The 23,669-nt window shown below is 42.4% G+C and overlaps 3 protein-coding genes across 4 annotated transcripts; all 3 read left to right on the top strand.

Moving 5' to 3' along the window:
- Positions 1-1,213: 1,213 nt before the first annotated feature.
- On the top strand, positions 1,214-2,248 carry p2ry8 (P2Y receptor family member 8; the record flags this gene model as incomplete). Its single annotated transcript, XM_080838821.1, has 1 exon — positions 1,214-2,248. The coding sequence occupies one exon, from the start codon at positions 1,214-1,216 to the stop codon at positions 2,246-2,248; it is 1,035 nt and encodes a 344-aa protein (XP_080694947.1).
- Positions 2,249-6,182: 3,934 nt separating this feature from the next.
- On the top strand, positions 6,183-15,443 carry asmtl (acetylserotonin O-methyltransferase-like; the record flags this gene model as incomplete). Of its 2 annotated transcripts, none has more annotated exons than XM_080838819.1 (14): positions 6,183-6,217; positions 6,676-6,793; positions 6,891-7,022; positions 7,168-7,215; positions 7,319-7,383; positions 7,486-7,550; positions 7,799-7,907; positions 8,746-9,133; positions 9,879-10,056; positions 11,069-11,253; positions 11,557-11,689; positions 12,105-12,245; positions 13,153-13,275; positions 15,229-15,443. In XM_080838819.1, exons 2-14 carry the CDS (start codon positions 6,701-6,703, stop codon positions 15,441-15,443), a joined length of 1,875 nt encoding a protein of 624 aa, XP_080694945.1. In that variant the 5' UTR covers positions 6,183-6,217; positions 6,676-6,700. The 2 variants fall into 2 exon arrangements, with proteins under 2 accessions (XP_080694945.1, XP_080694946.1); XM_080838820.1 differs by lacking the exon at positions 15,229-15,443 and adding an exon at positions 14,599-15,050.
- A 439-nt stretch (positions 15,444-15,882) lies between these two features.
- slc25a6 (solute carrier family 25 member 6) lies at positions 15,883-18,891 on the top strand (the record flags this gene model as incomplete). The annotated part of the gene is made up of 4 exons (XM_080838822.1): positions 15,883-16,002; positions 16,819-17,305; positions 17,973-18,113; positions 18,734-18,891. The coding sequence occupies exons 1-4, from the start codon at positions 15,892-15,894 to the stop codon at positions 18,889-18,891; spliced, it is 897 nt and encodes a 298-aa protein (XP_080694948.1). The 5' UTR covers positions 15,883-15,891.
- Positions 18,892-23,669: the final 4,778 nt, after the last annotated feature.

Genomic DNA, 23,669 nt, shown 5'->3' with positions numbered 1-23,669 from the left:
TGAAGGCTGACCCTGGAACAGTGAGCTAAGTCAGATCTGCCCTCATCAGGGATGTCTTAACATATCAGGCACTACGCAACACACAGTAGTATGGGCTTGGTTCTCAAGTCATGTTTAGTCATGCTGAAATTGTGAGTTGTGCATACAGACTGCACTTGATCCTTAGCACACTTTGAACCTGACTGGCCTGAGAATCTGGCCTGCTCATTTCTTCACAGATGTGTTCCGTCGATTCGTACGTAGTTTTGCTCAAAACAAAACCACAAGGGAGGACCTGACAATGACTTGTATTTGCCTTAACCCTGCCATCATTTATGTACTTGTGTTACTTCTATCATTGCAAACATGAAGCATTTCGACACACAAGTAGTTGTGTGTGTGTGTGTGTGTGTGTGTGTGTGTGTGTGTGTGTGTGTGTGTGTGTGTGTGTGTGTGTGTGTGTGTGTGTGTGTGTGTGTGTGTGTGTGTGTGTGTGGGTTTGTGCTACCTAATGTGAGTTGTGGGGAGGTGGGCGGGAACACCAGATCTGAGAGCCTTGTTATTAACCCCTTCGCAGACTGGAAGTGAAAACAAACCGACAAATCGATGTGTTTGCTATCCTCTGAGATTTGGGTTTCTGAGAACAAGGGTTGCATGTGTTAGAGTGTTAAAGGTGAGGCTTACCAAACATGTGAGAGACAACTGGTACCCACGCCCTAGAACATCCTGTTTGTCACACAGCACAGTGGCGTAAGACTCACAATACAAAGAGGGGGAAAAAGTGCCTGAGAAAGTGACTGAGAAAGTCAATCTTCAACAAGCTTAAGAAGTTTAAGAACTGCAGTGTTAGCCATTGGTAAATCAATACATGCAAATAATGCAAAGATCAACAATATCATCTAGACATCTATCTACTGCCGCATTTTGGAAGATTTGGAAAAAAGCTGTCTATCAACTGAAACAAGGCTTGGCTGCAGGAAATCATTATTCCATATTACACAATAAAGAAACTTTTTACTGTACATTACACCAACAGCAAACAATGTCCTTGTTGTGAACAGTCTTGTTGTAGGAAGAATTAAACCCCCCATTGTCTCTTTATCCCCCTCTCTTCCTCTCTCTGCCCTCTCTCTCTCTCTCTCTCTCTCTCTCTCTCTCTCTCTCTCTCTCTCTCTCTCTCTCTCTCTCTCTCTCTCCTCTCCTCTCCTCTCCTTACAGATAACCTACTCTCACCATGCCTGGGAATTCAACCATTGAAATGGATGAGGACACATTGGCTTTCTTCAAAAACACCACAGCCATCTATTTGATTTCCTCCATATACATCATTGTCACTGTGGTCAGCCTCACTAGCAATGGCATGGCCCTTTGGCTGCTCCTGTTTCGCACCTCCCCCAAGACACCCACAATCATATTCATGATCAACCTCACGCTCTCCGACCTGGCCTTGAGCGCCGTCTTACCCTTCCAGATCCACTACCTGTTGGCAGGCTACCACTGGACATTGGGCTCGTGGTCCTGTACCCTCCTCACTGTCGTCTTCTACGCAAACATGTACTGCTCCATCCTCACCATGACGGCCATCAGCATTGACCGCTACCTCGGCATTGTGAAACCCATGATCTTTAGGGAGATCAGGGAGAAAACCTTGTACGCCGTGGTCTTGTGCTCGCTCATGTGGGCTGTGGTTTTGGGTATTCTATACCCACTGGAGACGGCTGACCTCCTGTTCAAGGTGAAGGAGCTCGACATTGACACCTGCTTCGACGTGATTCGCATGGACCAGCTCCCGTCCATATTCCACTGGGCGGCGCTCTTTTCCGTCATGTTCCTCTTCCTCTTCCTCATCCCTCTCATCGTCACGATCTTCTGCTACGTCAGCATCATCTGCAAACTGGTCAAGAATGATTACAGCAGCCAGCAAAAAGGGAGAATCATCCGTCTCGCCATCATTGTGCTGTTTGTGTTTGTGGTGTGCTTCGCCCCCAACAACATCTTGCTGATAGTGCATGCAGTCAGCAGGCTTTTTTACAAGAAGTCCTTCTACATGGCCTACAAACTCTCACTTTCACTGAGCTGCATCAACAGCTGCCTGGATCCTTTCATCTTCTATTTTGCATGTAAAGAGTTCCGCAGAAAGCTCAGGAGGATGCTTAATATGCCGTCACAGAGCAGCATGGACACTCACGCGGCGCTCAAAGAGGACCTGTACTCCATGCGCTCGCAGCCAGAGGACGAGGTCCTTAGCTTTTCTGAAAATGGTACTTAACATATGGCAGTGTTTGAAACAAACCTGGTGCCGGGCCATTTCTGTTATGTGGAAATGAGGCAAAAATCAGGCAAATGAGCCTTCAAATTGTGCTTTTTGGAGCCAGAGCATGGTTGGCTCATACAGAACCAACCCATACTGGGTTAAGTCTGCTCTGTGCTGTAGTTTCTTCTTATTGCTCCACTTCTGAAATGAGCTCACGATGTCCATGCTTTTTACAGTCATTGGCCTGAAAAATATAGTTTTTGTCAGAAAAGATTTGTTTCTGGATTTGGATTGGAGGACCACACCAAAGATGAAAAAAGAGCATGGTATGGAAAAGCAATTTAAAATGTGAATTAGGTGTATTTTAAAATGTAAATTTTACTGTGTACACTCTGCTGTAAGAATGCAATATTTTGTACGTAGCTGTCATTTAGCAATTAAGCAGTTGGAATACGGAGAACAGTGGCATAGGCATTACAATTCCACAGTGTTAAATATGGATTCATACATCTTCGTCAGTAGAATTAAAGGTTCAGTGTGATTTCAAAATCAAAATTTCATCATATTGCTTTAGCAACCAACCAGCAGTGAAGAAATAATTATTTCCACGACTCGAGAGAAACGTTATTTCCTGAGTAATTTCCATGGCAACATAGCCTATTCAGAAGGGCCAAATAATTTGTTTGTCTCTGCATTTGGTTGTTTGAAGAATTATTTATTCAGTGTTGCTGTTCTGAACTTTTTCTGTCATAATATTGAAGCTGAATGAATGAATAAATTAATTACTCATTGGAGACACCTGTATTTGCCAACAAGGTTGTTTATTTGCTGTTTACAAACAAACAAATAAGCTATGCACTTGGCAACACTTTTTTGGAGTAGCAAACTAAGAATTGAATGGACTATTCTCCGAACTCTCATTCTAATGTGTTTTGAGAACAATGATACCCAAGTACAATGTTGGAACCCAAGGGGTCACTTTTTAATATGTCTGTCACAATACTACATATATATATTTGTTTAAGCTTTGTTTGTATCAATTGTGTTTGGTTGTATTGTAAGCTGCATTGCGCTCCTTTTTGAAGCAAGATTTTTTAACCGTGAATAAAAAAAAAATCCATCAGTTCTGTGAGTTCTAGGATCAGTATGAGTTAGATAATATTGGGGAAAATTATTGTATTGTTGGTTTGTTGATGTGAATGGGTTTTTGTAACATAAGGCGGAATTTTTTTTTTCATTATTGTTTACTTCTACAAAAGAGGAAGATAGTCTGTACCCTTTTCCATGTAACTATATTCTCAGAAGAGTTCCCTTTCGCTGGATGTAAACAGTTTGTGTTGCCACTGGTCAGTAATCAGAGATGGGTTGAGCCAAAGCTGAACTATACGATCATTACTGAAGTAGAAATAAAAGTAATCAAAAATAATTACTTGAGTAAGAGTACAAATGTATCTCATAAAATGACTACTCAAGTAGTGAGTACTTTTAAATAATATTTATCAGGGCTATGTTATACATATATATATTATTTAACTCTGGGGTTGTGCCCAAAACATAACATTTTAAAATGCTTATCAAATACGGGATAAGATAGCCATCTATACATTCAAGTACTTAATCACATTCCACAAGATAAAAGATTAAATAAACTGTGAACTGGCCTTAATAACCTAGGCTGTGTCCAGCCCTGTCAAGACAAAGCAGAAATTGTGTGCATTGAACCCCCTGTTATGGAAATTCTTCTTTTTTTTTACTTTGTATTCTTATCTTGCCTTTGTAAATGACTTTAACTGAATCCATTTAAATACGTCAAGGTATATACGTATCACTGCTGACACCTCTTGACAATCAATCAAATACAGTGTCACAAAGTTACTGACTAAACATGCGGCCTACAATGACTGAGCTGCATCATGGAGGTGTGCCACCAGGGGGCCATTGGCCCCCGTGAGGCGCACTAGCGACCAGAAATGACCGCGGCGAGCAGTGCCCTATTGCCCCAGTGTCGGCTGTGCGCCACAGTAGGATTAATCACACTGGGGGAGACAACCGTTCTTTTGACCCTCTCCATTAACAAACACCATGTTACCTAATGCTACGGAAAAAACTTTCCAGATCGAGAATATTGAACTATTGGTACAGAATCCAATTCCATAGCAATAGTACACTAAATAAAGTTCCGGTTCCGTAGCTGTAGCCGGTGCCTTTTGAGGAAGCATGTCTCTGAACCCAGAAAACAGCAACAGAACGGTGCACACCGTTTTCAGATTGTAGGCCTATTGTCGACGTAGGCCTTTATGCTAGCCTCTCCAAAAGAGACACAAGCGACTCAGCAGACCAATGACGAATGAGCAAACACTGTTACTACACCAACATCAAGTTGTCAAAGGTTATAATTATAAATACCAAGGTAAATTCAATATTATACAGCCTATGTTAGACATTTATACTACAGCACCTACTTTAATAACATCATTCTAATGTCATCATTAAGTTATACCTGCAAACAACTGTGCAGCTTTACATAAAAAAGGTAATTCCCATACATCTGGAAAGTGCTACGATTTACACACCCCCATGCAGGCCATTTTCACACCAGTACGACTGATAAATGTTTTGTGATTGACCTCCATTTCCACCGTCGATTTCAAGTTCAGTATAGCTGTGCGTTGACGTACAAACCAGAGTCCAATGTGGCCTCTATGTTTTGTCTATTGCTGTTTTGGACTGGTTGATTTTTTTGCTGCACTGTGTTAAAGTGCTGGACTGGGACTAAACTGCTCTACGCACAGGTGAACCATAGTCACTTGCCAATCATTCAACATATCCGGCCCAAACGGACCAACGTTAAAAGCCACCCCCACCCCTTTTCTCTCCCTCCTGCTCTCTCTCTCTCTCTCTGCAGTCATTCCAGTATGAATGCTAGGTTTTAGGGAGATCTATGTTGTTGTTCATGATCAAGTGATCACAATGTCGTGCACCACCAGTTTTATTCGACTGGTGGGGTTTAGTGGAGCATTTACAGTTCTCTGCGCAAATATACGTGACCTAAAGGTGCAGCACTAGGGGGGTCCAATGAAATAGGCCTCATGTAGCCAAAGGAGCCGAGTTTAGTGGGCAAGGACAAGGATATTTTTGACCGGGGCATTGTCTGCCCGACCTTACCGGGAGCCCAGTATGAGTCTCCACTCCAGCTACTGACCAATCACAGAGTGAGATGGATAATTCCTTACTTGGAGAAACTCCCTTTTAACATGAAGAAACACATTTAGCCATCTGATTGGGGTCAACCAGGCAGAGATAGAGTATGAAAAGAGAGGGGGGCAGAAGGGATGGGAGGAGAGAATGAGAAGAGAGAGTCAGGACAAGAGGATGGATTCATACACGTATATAACATATAACACATGCATGCAGCATTTGAACTTGATACGTACATGAATCCAAGAAACATAGAGGAAGGTATAGACCTACATGAACTATACAGAATGAATAGTCGATAAAGGTAGAGCCAGAAAGTATTGGTTGTAGAACAGCTTAGTTGGTATACAGTGTCCTCATAAGGCTGCTTATAGGCAGAGCAATGATGAGCAATCAGATGATGGCAGTGTTTATATTACGGTCAGCGAAGTAGAATTTGTGCATAATAGTTTGGTGGGAAGGAGCAGCTGTAAGCAGAGGATTTCGGTAGGTAGAATCTTCACTCCGTTCGTCGCCAAAGAGTGTAATCCGTAGACTTCTTCTAGACATATCAACGATAGGTCAGACGGACCATTTTCGAAATTCAGACAATGTTTGTGCATGTGCAACCTAGTTCTGCGCAGTACCACGCGCTAATCGGCGCTCGAGACCGCGCTGGCCGTGAACGCAGTGCCGCGCGAACACGTCCATTTCATTCACCCCTCAGAAGCGTGCGCATGCGCTACTGTGCTCCGCCTACATTGTTGGAACTTCGGAACCGTTCAAGCCGGTCGATATTGCTTCAAGGTAGGTTAAACAAATGTGTAAGAACGGCTAAAAGTTATGGGATTTAAGCATTACCCGTCTGAGTAGCTTCCAAGACAACATATGTTTTGACAGTAATGCCTCGTCTGAGCACAGTCTGTTTAGATAGCAAAAGTGAAATGCAATAAGCGATTCATCTAGCTAAATGAACGTTGCCTAATCATAGATTTCTCCAGGATTAAGCATTGAGGTTTACTTGCAGATTAAATAACCATTCCGTGAATGTTACTTAAGTGATTGTTATTGCTAAATTTGGTTACGCTACATCATGTAACAGTAGCCTCCTGCAGATCTTTGAAAGGCGTTGGTCAGACCCTGCCAGCCAGGTGTGACCTGGCGATTACTCTGCTGGGTCACACTTTTATAATTAGTGAACTTATGATGGTAGGTAAAGGATTCCCACTCAATGTAACATTTGCTTGTCATTTATTGTCAATCAGGAGGACAACAGGCAAGTCATAAACCATGGTATTAAATCCAGTCATCAGCAAGTTGACTGGGAAGCTTGTGGTTCTTGCCAGTGCGTCTCCAAGAAGGCTTGAGATTTTGACTAATGTGGTAAGGCTTTTTTCTAGCATACAGCATAATTGATCAAAGCACACCACATTCATTTGAATGAATTGTATTCTTCTTCTCCACTACATTGCTGTTGCAGGGGCTACGCTTTGAAGTTGTGCCATCATGGTTTAAGGAGACACTGGACAAAGCCTTATTTAAAACCCCGCAGGACTATGCTGTGGAGACAGCCAGACAGAAAGCCATGGAGGTGGCTACAAGAATGCCATATGTGAGTGCATCCCTCAGGGACATTTATTTTGTTTTCTTGTCTGGCACTTTATGGTGGCTACTTCACCTCGTGCACATGTGCTTTTAAAAATACTGGTCTCTGAGAGCATTTCAAGAAAGACTAAAGCCATGTGTCATCTCTTCAGAAACACCTGAAAACACCTGACATTGTCATCGGAGCAGACACTGTTGTGGTAAGCTGAGCCAGCAGTGATTAGTGATTCAAATAAGTGATTAGCTTATCCTTCATTCTTCTCATCCTGCGTCCTCTTCCACCCTCCCCTCCTGCCCCCCAAGGCGGTGGACGGTCAAATTCTGGAGAAGCCGTCTGATAAGCAGGATGCGTACAGGATGTTGTCCAGGTTGTGTAATGTCCAGTCGCCATGCTACATTCACTGTGTATTGTATATGGGGTGATAAAACTCTTGGCCCCACTGACGGTTGTGTATGTGTTTTGTTTACAGTCTGAGTGGGAAAGAACACAGTGTGTTCACAGGAGTGGCTATTGTGCTCTGTCAAGATCAAGAAGGTCAGCAAAGAGGTTGAAAGTACATTAATAAGTGAAATATATTGAAACAAGTGCATATTATTTTACATGTTCTGTTGGAACCCCAATCCAAGGTAATATAATGTGAAAATTTGGTTATATGGATGTTAATTAGATTTTTACCTGTGGCTATAATATCATTTCTTGAAACATTTCAGTGTTTATCGCCTTTGTGCATGTTTATTGGGTTGTGTTTGTGTAAAGTTGCTCTGGTGCTCTCTTTTCTCAAGACAAAGAGGTTGACTATAAGGTGGTTGACTTTTATGAGGAGACAAAGGTGAAGTTTGCCGACTTGTCAGAGGACATGCTGTGGGAGTACATCAACAGTGGAGAACCCATGTGAGTGTCACTGGTCACTGGTTCACATCATGGATACTGTAATGTCTGTCTCAGCCTGTGTAGTAATCTGTCAATCTGTCAGTCAGTCACTCATTTAGCAGAATGTGAACTTTTTGGACTCGTGGACTTTGGCATAATCATCCATTTCAATGTTTACTCTGATGAGCGGAGTTTGGGAATGGGGTGAACACAGAATGAATAAAGGACTCAGGCCATTAAATCTGTACGAATGAGTATGAAATCATAGACTTTTTTAGGAATCGAAAATTGGATCAAAATTCTAAAGTGTGGTGTTTTAGTCTTAAACTAGTGAGCCATCTCGCTAACAGAGTTGCCTTGTCAACACCGACAATGGTAATGGCATTGTTTAAAAGCTAGATTGCTTGGTATCTATTTTATGTTGGCAATAAATTCGGCCACAATATTTTAAGTGAATTGTCTAGGTCAAGTTGAAAAGGGGTGTATTAATCTCTCTTAACGTGACCATATACCATCAAAATTAATTTGTTGTATAAACTAGCTGCCCACAACAGCATACCACAAGAAATGTTGAAGACATACATAATGTTACTTTAAGGATTCAAATGCTGCTTTGACTATGTTTTGTGGGAGTGTTAATGCTCCTCTTAAAATAAGTTTTTCATGCTGGTCATATCAACGAGGGGTTCCCACCTCCCATTTTTTTTTCTCTGGTGAAAAAATGTCATGGAGAAATCCCAAATATTAGCGCCATAGAGGAATTAATATGAAGTTGCGGAATAACTAGGTGAATTAACATTGGAATAACCCTGCAGCAAAAGTGACTGTTCCTGGTCTGCTTGGATGTTTTGCTCATCAGGGATAAGGCTGGTGGTTATGGCATCCAGGCCTTGGGAGGGATGCTGGTGGAGTATGTCCATGGGGACTTCCTCAACGTGGTGGGGTTCCCGCTCAACCACTTCTGCAAGACGCTGGACACCATCTACAACAGCCCCCCCGCGAGCCCGGACCACAAGAGCCAATTGGAGGACTTGGACGAGATCTGGCCCCTGGTCAACAGTCTGTCCAAATGCGCCGAGAATGGCGAGCTGGAGCCGTCGGACTCGGGGAACTGCGGCACCAGCGACGCGGCCTCTGTCAGCGGAGCCAGCGCCAACGTGGTTGGGCCTGAGTCGACATGCAGCTGCAACTGGGAGGAATTCCCCCACAAAATAGTGGACCTCATGGATGGGTTCAAAGCCTCAAAGGTAGCATTGGAAGAACTGGCTTAGGTTAAAAGAGTTGTTCAGTTTTTGCCCAAAAATGAAAATACTCTCATTAGCAGCCAGGAAAGCCCTAGTTTCCTGTTCAGTGGAACGCAAAAGGAGTTAGGAAACAAAATGTGTTTAATTCTTGAACGCAACTCCTTTTCTGTTCTATTGGAATGAGTTGACCAGTTCTCCCTGGTCCCTCAAAAAGTTCTCAACCCTACTACTTTTGTGCTCTACTGACAAGCAACATTTCTCTGGTAGATTTCCATTTTGGTTGTTATCGCTATTAGTTGTAATTTCTCCCCTGTGGGGCATGTTAATCTCACCTCAATGGGAGTCAGAGATCAAAATGATCAAATTGTGCTTGTTCGTGCTGGGCAGAAACAGCTGTATTTCTGTAGTTCTCGAAATTCAGGTGGAGTTCCCCAGCTGTGGGTTTCTTGAGAACTTTTAGAGGAATGAGAATGCAAGGCTTGACAGCTCTTGGTAAACAGAAGTGAACTTGTAGGAGGAAATCGGAAACCACCTGTGTTCTTTCTGGTTTCTTGATTTGCAAATACGTGATGTTCTCACGCATTGTATGAACTTTTAGCAGAGTCTCCAGTTAACAGCACTGCCGGTGTTGTTTTGCACGCTTAGATAGTGGCCCCTTTGTGGTTTTCCTCTTTTTCTTTTTGTTGCAAATAAGCTTCACCTGAGGTGTGGGTCTATTTCCTTTTTTCTCTTTTTTTTTCTAAATCAGGCTCTGTTTGCTGCATGCAAGCTGAACGTGTTTGATGTTTTGAGTGTCTCTGCGGACCTCTCGCCGAAGGAGGTGGCGGAGAGGATAAAGGCTTCTGAGGAAGGGTCGGCCCGGCTACTGGACGCCTGTGTGTCTCTGGGTCTGCTGGAGAGGAGGACGCGCGATGATGGAGACCACGGTCAGTAGCCCCCTCGTCACGGACATGTGAAGAAAGAGCTGGTATTCCACAACTCTGCTTTACTCATATCACGCACTTGCTCTTCATGTAACATGTAGACTGAGAGACACTAAGAGAAGGGGGCTACATGACACACACATGCGCGCACACACACACACACATGCGCACATGCGCACACACACACATGCGTACACACACACACACACAAACACACACACACACACACACACACACACACAGACACACACACATACACACATACACACACACATACACACACACACACACAGACACACACACACACACACACACACATACACACATACACACATACACACACACACACACACACACACACACAACTCACAGCCCCAGAGAGCTTTCCCCTTCCCCCACCTTTATGGACTGGCTTGTGCAGAGCCACTGAAAGACCTTAACAGTGGTCTAAAATCAATTTGTCCACAATCTCTTGGCATTGGCAGAGCGTTTTCAAAACCTCAATCTGTGCCGACCTGTGTCTGTGCGTGTGATTTACTTCAGCAACTGATTTCATCAGGCCAAAGGTCACAGTTAAAAACAACTACTCCAACAGAAATATGAGTCATTTGCTGATTAGATTGAATGGAAAGTTGCATCAGTGAATCAGCTTGTGTTGAAGCTGTCAAGTAAAATCACTTGGTAACTCCATAAATGGATACCCATCTCCCCTATGTTGTTGTTCACTTGTAGTATAGTATAGTTTTTGCTTATCAGGCCCAGCAGAGTTACAGAGTTGTGTTTTTCCGGAGGATGTATTTTCATGAAACCAGTTAAATTAAGTGGTCTTAAAAAAAACCTCAGACAGCTGCCTTTTGTCTCAGGGAGAATTCACGGAGATAGCGCCTGAATAAGATCAGTTGTTCAGCTCATTTAACTGATTGGCTTCTTTTGCTAAGCCTGTGTTTTTTTTTTCAATGTATTGTCACATGTTGACCCTGTTGTCTCTGATGTCTCATTGTGTGGGTTCCACCAGTGTACAGTAACACAGAGGAGGCCAGTCGGTTCCTGGTGGCGGATAGCCCGCTGTCCCTCCACGGCTACATCCTCCACTGCAACGACCTGGTGTGGCCCCTCTTCTCCCATCTGGAGTCCGCTGTCAGGGAGGGAACCAATCAGTATGAGAGAGCCTTTGGGAAGAAGTCTGAGGACCTGTTTCAGGTAGCCCTACACATAGCTTAGCATGAGCGAAATGTGTGACTGTAGAAGTCTTGGCACTGCAAAGTCACAATATATACATATTATATATGTATACAATATATGTAAAGGTTTAAAGAACAAAAAATAAATCTGTTTATTTAGTATAAAACATGGTTAGTTTTTGCCGTTGTATTGGCAGTATTTCTGAAGAGGAAATGAATATAACTAAGAATGTGAATGTATTCATTTCTGTCCCACCCTTTGATTGCAAGTTTTAGCTTTCCGACGCTGAAGTTTGTTCTGTTTTTGCTAATATTTCTGCAGGATGCATACTACAAGAAAGAGGAAGTGAAGTTGAGATTTATGAACGCTATGCACAGCATCGCTAAAGTGACTGTTAAAGACCTGGCCACAGCTTTTGATCTCTCCATGTTTAAAACAGTATGTGATGTTGGAGGTACTGTTGTCCAATGCTTTTATTAAACATAATAGATATTTAACAAATAACTGGGGGGAAAAATAAGAAATCTAGATTAAGATTTTTAAAGAGATCCATTCAAGGGACAAATTGGCCCAAAATAGTCCCAGTACATAACACCATACTGTATCTTCTGAATCCCCAATGTTCTTAGCAGATAAGTTAATTTTGATTTGAACTTGTCTTCCAGCGTAAGACAATTAAATGTTTTCGTTGTAGGTTTTACAAGAGTATTCCTTCCCTATTTCATGTCACTGTCACAAAATAAGAATGCGTTGTGTAAAAAGACATTGGAGTTGCTTGTAAACACATTACATTTTTTTTAATTTGGTATTGTTAATTCCCCCCCTCACACATATTAAAGAAATCATTCTCCTTTTTTAATACTACACAGGATGCACTGGGGCTATGGCGTATGAGTTTGCCCAGATCTACCCAGAAATGTCAGTAACTGTCTTTGACTTGCCACAAGTCATCGCCATGAGTGGCCGTTTCCAGCCAAAAGACCAAACTGACAGAGTGACATTTGTTGCTGGTGAGTTTCTTTTCTTTATTCACATCGCAAGTGAACGTTTATGTTGTTGTTTCCGAGTGTTACCAGAATTGGACTTAGAAATAACTATGTGGCTTCAGATGGATGACTTAAAATGATTGCACCCCTAGAAAGGTGTGAAAGACGAATGTGAATTTGTAGCATGTTGCGTTTTTACTCTACTTCACTTCCTTTAGCCAGTTTACCCACTCTCCCATAGAGGGTGAACTGTGGTCTAAGTGGCCTGTTTTTTTTGGCTGCTCTCAGCATTTATCTCAGCAGTTTTTGCTGGTGGTGAGGACCCTCAAAACAAATGTAGCACTTTGCCCTTGGGACATTGAGGAACATCTACGTAGTGTGACCTCTATGCCCTTAATTTGCTTCTAGTTTCTTTGCATACATTGCAAACAATTATAATAATATTAGTAGTAGTACATAAATAATAATAATAGCAGTAGATACCAGTCGTGTACTGATTTACCTGTCAGCATTTGCATTCCGCTTGGAACATATTCTCACGTTACAAAAACAAGTTAAGAATAGTATCATTAGGTACACAGACCTGTAAAAACATAGGAATCACACTTTTCGTATAAAATCCTTGCATGATAAATAACATTACATCCTAAAATGGCAAATGCCTTTCAACATGCAGGTTCAGGTCATATGTAAAACATACATTGGGTTTCTAGGTTACTGTACATGAAAGTTAACATGAATTTTACAGTCTTTTGGGTATGGATAGTGCCGTTGTGGATGTTTTGATCATCTTAAAAGGCATACATGAGTGCCCCCCCCCTTAGACATGATCCATATCTGTGTGTACACTGCCCTCTAGTGGAGAGGAACGCAATTTCTCAAAAAACACTATTTTTCCATAGAAAACTTTATCTTTCTTTTACTTCAACAGGGGATTTCTTTAAAGACCCACTGCCCAAGGCAGAGCTGTACATTCTAGCAAGAATTCTCCATGACTGGTCCCTTGATAAAGTCCACCAGCTACTAGACAAGCTTTCTAAAGAGTGCAATCCAGGTAAGACTTCAAGTTTAAAACAATGTTTTGCTTATCCTTTTGACTTTTTATGAAACTTGGTTACAGGTATATCAACAGAGGGATGTTCCTAGAAGTTTTCTGCATGTGCCTTGCAATATAGAACTATATTACGATAACGTAATTTAACAATATGAAACAGAAATGTTTTTAAATGTTCCCATTATAAAAAGTGTGCAATTCCCTTAGGTGTTCAACATCCTTGGCATCGTAGTTTCAGCTAAAAGCTGTCATTTTCATTTATTTCTGTCAAACTGAACCTCTAGACCTACAACATCATTTTTTTTCATAATGCAAGCCAATGAAAAAAATGAACTGTTTAAAGCAAAGCTTTACTGTAGATCGAAAAGGACTTTCGAAACTACTGCGCTAAAAGGACAGTGTAAAGATACCACCCACAGACCGAATGCTATTACAAGTCAATTGAGTGTGAGTGTTGAGCCAATCGAAATCTAGAATCTGCAGTGGTATGCGGTGTGTCAACCTATGCACCCAATGCTTTAAGGCCTCACTTACCTCCATGCCCAAGGTTTAAGGTACAGGCCCATTGTGAGACTGTGCTTTTCATATCATAAGTTACAACTCCATAATGCCTGCTCATCCCCTGAAAGTCAGAGGCACTGTGAGGTTGGTGTGTGTCCCAGTCCCACTCCTCCGGGCTGGAAGCGCTCAGGGTTATCACGCATTACAAGCACGTTTCACTGAATACATGAACGGTTTTACTCTTCCACCTGCTGATACAGTTTATCATTTGAGTGGAGACTCATGGTGAACGTGTGGTTATTTATCCATTTAAGCATCTGAGTCATATAGTCAAGCACTAGTGGCTTAACTCTTAGCTTAACTCGACAGTACGATTCTCTCTGTGGGCCCCAGGGGTGCTACATAGCCTGCATGTCTCCTCATCCTGCCAGAAACAAATCTTCCACGGGTAGAGAGTGGAACTGTTCCTCGTTATTTAGCGTAAGCAATGGTATTTCTATCAGGTACTGTGCTGTATCATATTGAACCTCAAAGTGGAAGGAATAAATGAAATGGTTGTATTCAGTATGGATAAAGATAACAAAATGGTACTGACTACCACTGTACATCTTTTAATAACTAAAGCGCACACAGACACAAATACACACACACACACACACACACACACACCTTTTCCCCTCTGTCTGACTTTCTCTGTTCATGGCTTTCTGAGACACTCCGACAGACACACACACACACACACACAAAATGGTGGCCAAGCATTGAGTGTGGCGTACATGTGCCCCTTAACCCACCTGGTGGCCCCTGTCACCCTCCCCCCAGGCAGCGGCGTGCTGGTTTGTGAAATCCTCCTGGACGAGGAGCAGAGGGGTCCAAGCCGGGCCTTCCTGCAGGCCCTCAGCATGACCGAGGGGTCGCAGCGGAGCGCCTCCCAGTACACCCTCCTCCTCGGCCAGCATGGCTTCACCCAGACCCACCTCAAGCACACCAACAACCTCCTGGATGCCGTGCTCTTCCTCAAGGAGTGATGATAATGACGATGATCAACTGGCCCTCTTTTTTCACAAACTCAGAGCAGATTATCTTCAGCGTCCTTTACTGAGCCCAGTGACTAACGATGATCTCGTTATGAGTTGATCCGTGTTGTTTTTGAGCTCTGCGTGACAACACTACCTGCAGATTTCTCTTGCTTTTGTAATTGAATTGTAAATAATCACACTAATTTAATGATTGTTGTTATAACAAATAATTAAAAACATTTATTTTTAATCCCACTTTGGCGTCCGCATAGTCATTTGTGACTGTGTCCTGTTGAACGAAACCCCCATCCTTCCATCTTGTATTTGTGTGATCGTCCTACATATTGTCTGCATGTGTCTGTGTGTGTGTGTGTGTGGGTGCAAACTTACGGCACTTGACCTTGACCACACCACCCTGTGTTTTAAATGGCAGGCTGCCATGTTCTCCTGGCTGAGACCTTGCTGGATGAGGGCAAACCCAAGGTGAGCCGCGCCCAGCTGCAGTGTCTGAACATGCTGGTGCAGACGGAAGGCAGAGAGAGGACTTCAGAACACTACAGAGACATCCTGCGCTCCTCTGGATTCCACCTGCTGAGAGTCCATTTCACAGGGAACTTACTAGATGCTTTGTTTTGTATAAAGACTTAGTGGTTTCAGCGGAGCATAAACTTTTTAATGATTTCCTTTTTTTCTTTCAATGTCATTTGTGGGTGAGCATGTATTGGTAGTTCAGATGTGATAACATAGGTTCTATTTGACAATATGTATGAATAATATTAAGAATGGGAACATAAAAAGAAATAACTACACAAACTGGTATTTCTTGTGACCCTCGGTATTGAAAATGCTATGCTACGACTACGCAGTTTTCATCATAAGATGTACCAATGGGCTGGGCGAAACCCCTGATCTCTCCGCATCTCGCGATAATCGGGGGATGCTTCGCAAGCACGACTTCTCCCATTTTGTCGGATGAGAGCTGAGTCTGCGCAGAACAACATCTGCATCCCAGCGCCCCATCACCTGCACTTTGCCGGTTTAAGTTTCAACGCTGCTGCATTCTTAAAGCTCACTATATTGTAGAACACCTGCCGCCATGGGGGACGCAGCTATATCTTTTGCCAAGGACTTTTTGGCCGGCGGAGTCGCCGCTGCAGTTTCTAAAACTGCAGTTGCACCAATCGAGAGAGTGAAATTGCTGTTGCAGGTGAGAACATACTGTGCCCGACACCAATATGTTTTATTTTTGACGTCTAATGACTCTGTTAGCCATATGTATTTAAATATCACCTGATTTGACCTATTCCATGGTTCATTTTGTGCAGATTAATTGAGTGTGTCGGTGTAACTAAAGTTCCGAATTTCTCCTTGGGAGACCATATTGAAGTCCTCTGCATGCATCATCCCTGCATCCCTTTAGCATCGTCTGTGTGCTGCTGATGCTGGCTGCAAGGCCTGTCTGCCTGCACACCCTGCGTGATACCTAGCCTACTAAGTTACTCGAGCCTGATGTAGAATGCGTTGTGTATTGGTTTATGGATAAAGTACGTATCGTAGCCCACGATAGCTTGTATGACAAAACACAAAATTGCAATCACTTTAAATTGGTAGATTGAACAACAACGAATGCGTGATTCACTAGATGAACTGCGACTGCTAATGTTAATCTAGCTTGCACATCTGCAACCTTGCTTTTCTGCGGTCATCATCTGCAATGCAATTCGTGGCAAAAAGTCTCCTATAGCCTACGGTCGTCGGACGTTGACTTTTTTTTGACCCAAGGTTAGAATTAGAGGACACGTCGTGGTGGATGCCAGTTTTCGCACATTTGTTCAAGTAGGGCCTACCGTTGATAGAATGTGAAAAGCAAAAGTATCTGGACATTTAAGGTTAATGTCTGACATTAGTATACGCCAGTCCTAGGCCTACTGAAACCGTGGGAGATGGAACTCGTGCATTTCAGAGTTGACTCAGTTGGTCTTCTTGCCCTTGCATTTTTAACCTCAGCTGTCTTCTCTCGCAGGTTCAACATGCCAGCAAGCAAATCACCGCTGACATGCAATACAAGGGAATTATGGACTGTATCGTGCGTATCCCCAAAGAGCAAGGCTTTGCATCTTTCTGGCGCGGTAATATGGCCAATGTCATACGCTACTTTCCTACTCAGGCCCTCAACTTCGCCTTCAAGGATAAGTACAAGATGGTTTTCCTTGGTGGCGTAGACAAACACACACAATTCTGGCGGTACTTCGCCGGTAACCTGGCGTCCGGAGGAGCTGCCGGAGCGACCTCCCTCTGCTTCGTCTACCCGCTTGACTTTGCCCGTACACGCTTGGCTGCCGACGTGGGCAAGGCCGGAGCCACCAGGGAGTTCAAAGGCTTGGGTGACTGCTTGGTAAAGATCTCTAAGTCAGACGGCATAAAGGGTCTGTACCAGGGATTCGGCGTGTCCGTGCAGGGCATCATTATCTACAGGGCGGCCTACTTTGGCGTCTATGACACAGCGAAAGGTAAAATAGGACATTGAGTATCTCCCAAGAGATTGTCTTCATTGTATCTCAAATGTACACAGGAAATGGCCTTCACCAATAAGGACCTAATACATTGTAGAAAAAGACTTCTACAACTCTATTGTCGAGCAAAAGTGACTAAACAAACAAGCAATACACTTAGTTAGTGGTACCTCTGACATATTGTGATAAAAGAAACAGTTCCCAGTGGCATAGTTTTTTTGGCGTATTTCTGTTTTGCTTTCTTTAAGAAATACAAAATAAAAATGTGGTTAGAATCACAATCGGTTTTGAAACAAAGTGAACTTTTTGCTCTCCATGGTGAAGGGCCTGCTTGAAATAACATTTTTCCGCCCCTAAATAGACAGACGTAGTGCAACAATAATCTGTTAAGCAAACTTAAACCTCAAAATAAATCAGTTAATGGGCATCAGGGAATGAGGACTCAATAACATGTGAAACCAATTCATTGAGTGTCCAGATGTATTATCCCTTTGGTTGTGCATCTAAAGCTTTCTGTCTCTAATAGTCATCAGGTTCTTTTTTTATTCATTTTTTTTTTTAAAGTTAATACTTACAAATTTGGCATCTAGCTAAATATTGCCCTAATTTAAGTTTATCTCAGTTTTTCCTTGTTCAGTGAAACTGTTCCTTTTTGTGTGTTCAGGAATGCTTCCAGACCCGAAGAACGCCAGCATGTTGACAAGTTGGATGATTGCCCAGTCTGTCACTGCGGTCGCTGGTCTTACCTCCTATCCCTTCGACACAGTCAGGCGTCGTATGATGATGCAGTCAGGACGTAAAGGAGGTAAAGCTGTTGCACACATATTTATACTGCCCACCTCTCTAACACACTTACTCTGTTTGTCTGCCTGTCATACACTCACACACACAGACCCATACACATTTAACCACCACACACAAACACACAAAAATCTGCATGCGTGCACGCACTGACAAAAAACTTGCACTCCAACTTTGCACACTTGGACACACACACACACACACACACACACACACACACTCACACACTCACACACACACACACACACACAAACTCAGAGAAACAGACAACATATAGTCATTGAGCTCAGTAGAGATGCTAAGGATGTGTGTTTCACTCTGATATCCACAACTCCAGTCCATTTTGTAAACATCCTCATTGAGGTCGCCCTCTTCATAATGAGAGTGTCTTTTGAAGCTGTGGCCTGTTGGTCTTGCCAACCCCAAAAGACAGACAGACAGACAGACAGACAAAACAAACACACACACTCACACACACACACACACACACACACACACACACATACACTCTCACACACACACACACACACACACACACCCTTCCTCTCTCTGAGTAAGTCCCTCACAATGGCTGTCTTTATTTCCCCCCGCCCCTGCTCAAGCCTTTGTTCTCTCTCCACACAGCTGACATTATGTACACTGGAACTATGGACTGCTGGAAGAAGATCGCCCGCGATGAGGGCGGCAAGGCCTTCTTCAAGGGTGCTCTGTCCAACGTCCTGAGAGGCATGGGCGGCGCATTTGTGTTGGTACTCTACGACGAGATCAAGAAGTATACTTAAGCTTCACCTGACCCTCTGACCCGCCCAAATCTACTCCAACCCATCCCAGCCCACCTGGTAAGGACGGGAGGAGAGGGAGAAAATGAATAATAATCACTATGACCAACAGCGGTATGTAGAGTAGCTGTAACCACTAAAAAGTTGGAAGTTTAAAAGCTTTGACCAAACCTCCATCCTCCCAATGAAGAATGTGTGGGGTCCAAGTTCTATGTAGTTCTAGAGGACAGATGTTTGAGCTGGTCCTCCAGTTATTTACCTGTGTATTCACCATTTTAAACACAGTGTCATTTTATTGTAATATTTGTTAGTCTGTTAATCTGTCTTATTGCACTGATAATGGAAAGGCATTGCATATATTTTTGTTTCTGAACATGACCCGACAAAATAATAATTAAAAAATGTTGTGAAAGATTGTCTCTGTCCTGTTATTTCTCGTGACATGTTGGTTCTTTAACTGTCATGTCACAATCATATTGTAGCTCTCAGTTGGAGGTGCGTAGAACCAAGGAGTCTTTGAAAAACATTTGTAGTACTAGAAAAATCGTAAATCGTCTGAAACATCTGATCCTGTCAGTCAGGTTTACATTTTTGACACTTTTGCTACTTTTTCACCAAGCATCCCAAAAGTTTGCCTAAGTTGACCATTATACTGTTTGTTTTTCCTGTCAAACCATATTTTGAATGTCTCTTAGTGACCTGCTCCTGGCACAGATCTGAAGAACTGTAGGCCTACGTTGAGATGCCTCCTTCCTGTTGTATCACTTTTTGTCCACTAGGTGGAGGCGCATGAGCGCACAAAGCGTCCATCTTAAACTAATAGTTCTCAGGCTGTTTTTCCTGCAGTTATTCTTTCACAAGGGCTCCAATAACAGGAGCACAAAGTATCACCCCTTAGACAAGAAGCGAATGCGGTGGTCACAGAAGGGATGGAAATTCTCATTAAGTCAATCGCAAATATATCTGGAAGAAAGTGTGACGTGAAGAGCGTTTGGCTAGGGAGCGCGTTCTGCCTGTCAGGCAGGCTTACAAAAGTATTGAATATGACTCTTTAATTCACAACAGACCCCCCTTCGCCCAACATCTGCCCCCCAAAAACTTGACGTCTGTCCAGACCAGCATTGCAAATAGACTTAAACAGGGGACGCACTCATGTGCAGTCATGGTAACGGCACTAGTGTGGAGATTCTTAGTGACATGAGCACCATATTTCCAGTATTTTTTGTGGGGTGGATCTGCTCTGAAGTGTTTTCCCTCTCGCCGTAATGAGGGGAGTCATGTTTTCTCGCTTATTTTCTTGTCAATCTGGCTCTTTGGTGGCGTCGAGCTGATTTTTATTAGGTGGACTCAAGTCTCAGAGAGGAGAACGCACAAGTCAAACCGGGGACATTTTTAGACTGCTTGTCATGGTAATTCACATTTTGCATGGAAGGGTAATTTCAGCTTTGTGAGTCTGCTCGTGAAATAGTGTGTGTTATGGCAAAACATCAAGACCGTGTGCATTTATTTAATAAAGCAAATATCTCATCAGGCAGATAATTCAGAAGTCATTCTTCAACAGCTACTCGTTTTCCTTCCCATGTTGTCTGACTCCGATAACTTTTGTATGTGGGCCTACTTGGCAAACTGTGATTGTAAAAACCTTACATATGCTACACATCTGACAGTAGAAAATAATATCCTCCCTCACACATGTACTTATTTCTATGTGGGTAGTCAGTCCTCTGGATCCTATATATACCCAGAAAACCATGAATGGCGTGGGCTTATATAGTCATATATCACAGGGGCATGGTATGTATAAATCCACTCAATCCTCTCATGGCGGTAAACCTTTAGGGGCGTATATGAGTTGAGTTTGACCCAAGAACGAAACTTATGGATGAGTCAAACACGGAATTTGCCAGAACGAAGGGGTTCTAGTGATCACACATGCGTCATTACAGCTGTGCACGCTGGTGTTTTGTTTACCAGTAACAACAGAGTGCCTCTCTGCACGTCTTTGTAATGAAACCCAGACAAGTCAATCAAGTTAACAGAGATCAAAGGCCAATGTAATTTACTGAAATTACTATAATATGGAGCATTCTTCTGTAACGTGATCCCCTTCTCAAAGACTCCCAGTGTACTGTACATGCCAGTTAGATAGAAAGTACTTTTTCTTCAAATGCAGCTTTGACAGGCATTTTTAAATCCCCACCTGTAAGTAATTATAATAGTAGTGTTAAGTACTTTGATATTAAAATGACTGATTTAAACCCATTTGCTGCTCTAGGCAGGAAACCAATGACCACTTCCATGTGTTGATACTGTGGCATGAATCATAGCTGAGGTTTGAAGCAAGATAAAGGCATCACTGAGTGTCCAAAACTTCTTTTTTTCCCTACCGTATATTACAGGGTACATGATATGACAAGCCCATACATTGTTTTATTTTGACACATCTGTACCAGATGTTAAGCAGGAATGCATCAATTAGGATGGAACACAGAAGAACAAAGTCCACGTTTAGGCTATATATAACCAAAAGGGAAGATTCATGCTCAAATACACATCAGAAATCACTTTCATATTTCAAAACATCCAAATACTCAGCAACATTTCTGTGATGTTAAAACAGGCTTGTTACTGTACATACAGATACTGACACTATCTTTAAGGGGGAAAATCCTGTTGAAATTATGCTTAATATTATCTGAATATTTGTCAGACATCATTTATATAAAATGGAGCTGATGAAAGTAGGTAGAGTGAATAATGTACCTTGCAGAATGTATCTGCACTAAGGAGAGAAAAGGAATGTTTTGAATGCATGAAGACATGAATCTTTTTAACCACATGATGGTGCTAATGACTTGAAAATGAAAGAGAAAGCGTTCATCACACTGAGGGAACATGAACATGATACACTGCACTTACTAGGTGATTTAACACAAGAACAACACAAATAAATATGATAATAATAATCATTATTATTATAATACAAGCTAGACTGGCAACAAATATAGTAATATACAGCAAAAACAATCAATTTACAATAATATTGACAGATTCAGTGATTAATGTGTTACTTCACCAATGTGTGTTTTGTTTATGCACTCTACTTAAAGAACTGCTCTAATAACTGGAGTTCTACATGATTGGGTCCCGAAACAAAATGATTATCTTCATGTTAAAGTGTCATAAAACTATCTGCTAAAGACATTACCATGTGAAACCCTACAAATTGAGGTGTGATTTCTGTGGTAGGACAGATCTTTCCCCTATGCAGACGCTCCTTGAGCGAGTCACAGAGCTGTGGTCTTTCCAGGCCTTAAGCTGAAATAGATCTTCCTTTAGATAGCCCATGGATTGTCCTTTACTGTTATTTTGGGACGTCTTCGAGGAGTAATTACACCGACTAGAGACGTTTTGTCATTGCCTCACATGTACTTCTCATCAGACAATAAGCTGTGAATGTGGCGTGTCCGTCTGCGTGCCGTCAATCTCCCGTTTGGTTTATTTTGGAACAATCTGTTTTCATGTTAGTTGTCTTCAAAGTTTAAGGCTTGATTTTTAAGGCTTGATTGGGAAATACTGTCTGTTGAGGGTAAAGTAGATGCCATTTCTTGTTTGATATCTAGTCTTCACTCAAAATGGTAAACAAATATTTATTTTGGGGGGTTTTTCACTTTTTGAAAAAAAATGTGTGTGTTTGAAAATTGGAATGTGTGAGTTGAGTGATGAGTTGACAGTTGAGTTGAACTCTAATCTTATTCCATCAGTCCCAAAACTTTAGTAACAAAAACGTTTCTAATCTTGAAGAAGTTTAATAGAAAAATATCTGCTGCACATCTCCTGCAATCCGTCATGTCTCTTACCTTTGAAGTCACAGATATTGTGCCTTTACACACCTGGTCTAAGATGTTTTATTATATGCTCCTCACTGATTACAAACAAGTTCTGCAGACCCTCATCCAGATGGACTCTCTGGACAGTTACACAATGAGGTTTAACAGGTATCCTAATGCCTCAGCTTCTTTGATCTCAACTTGTTTTAAACGCCCAATGTTGACATCTGTAGGAGCCTAGGCCACGATGAAGAGCCTAGCCACCAAATAAAAAATCAAACCTTGCAGTTAGTTTGTGGGCTCCAGCAGAAAGAAAAAATGTTCCCATGAGACAAAAAAGCCAGAGTGAAGCCGTGCTCAGTGTCTTGTTTCTTTGTGATGGCAGGCAATGATAATTCACTGTGTTTCCTGCTCAGGTAGGCCTGGCTTTGTGGTCAAACCGGCTGCTATTCAGCTCTAAGGTGTTAAAAGACTTCCTTGGTCTCTGTAATTAGGTCAGCACTAATGCGACCTAATGTGGTGTGTTCTCTCTACCTGATTAATCTACAAAGATGATCTTTAATGCTTTTGTTCTGTTTCCTGTCTTTTTTTCCTTTCACCCGCTTGTAAGTTCATGCACACAAACAAACACGTAAACACAATGAGGGGGTCATGTTCATAACAAACCCTTTGAGGTGCCCCTTTATAATCTGTGCAATCGTGGTGTGTCAACTGTTTTCAGACTACATGCCACTTCATAATGGGCCCTTCTGACACACATCACTAAGTCACCCAACATTCGAAGGTCAAGTTAAACCTTCCCTCTCCGTCTTAACCCCGCAGCCCTGGGCACACGTCTGCACGCGGAACAATAGCAATCAATTCTCCAACATCAGAGAGGAGCCGAGGTGCAACTTATAAATGATATGCATCTCCTGCTGGTCCCATGGCAACGGCGTTGACTTTATTGTT

This window comes from Sprattus sprattus, assembly GCF_963457725.1.
Source record: "Sprattus sprattus genome assembly, chromosome: 5".
NCBI lineage: Eukaryota > Metazoa > Chordata > Actinopteri > Clupeiformes > Clupeidae > Sprattus > Sprattus sprattus.
Note: the sequence above shows the minus strand (reverse complement) of the source record. Positions and strands in the feature narration are given on the sequence as shown.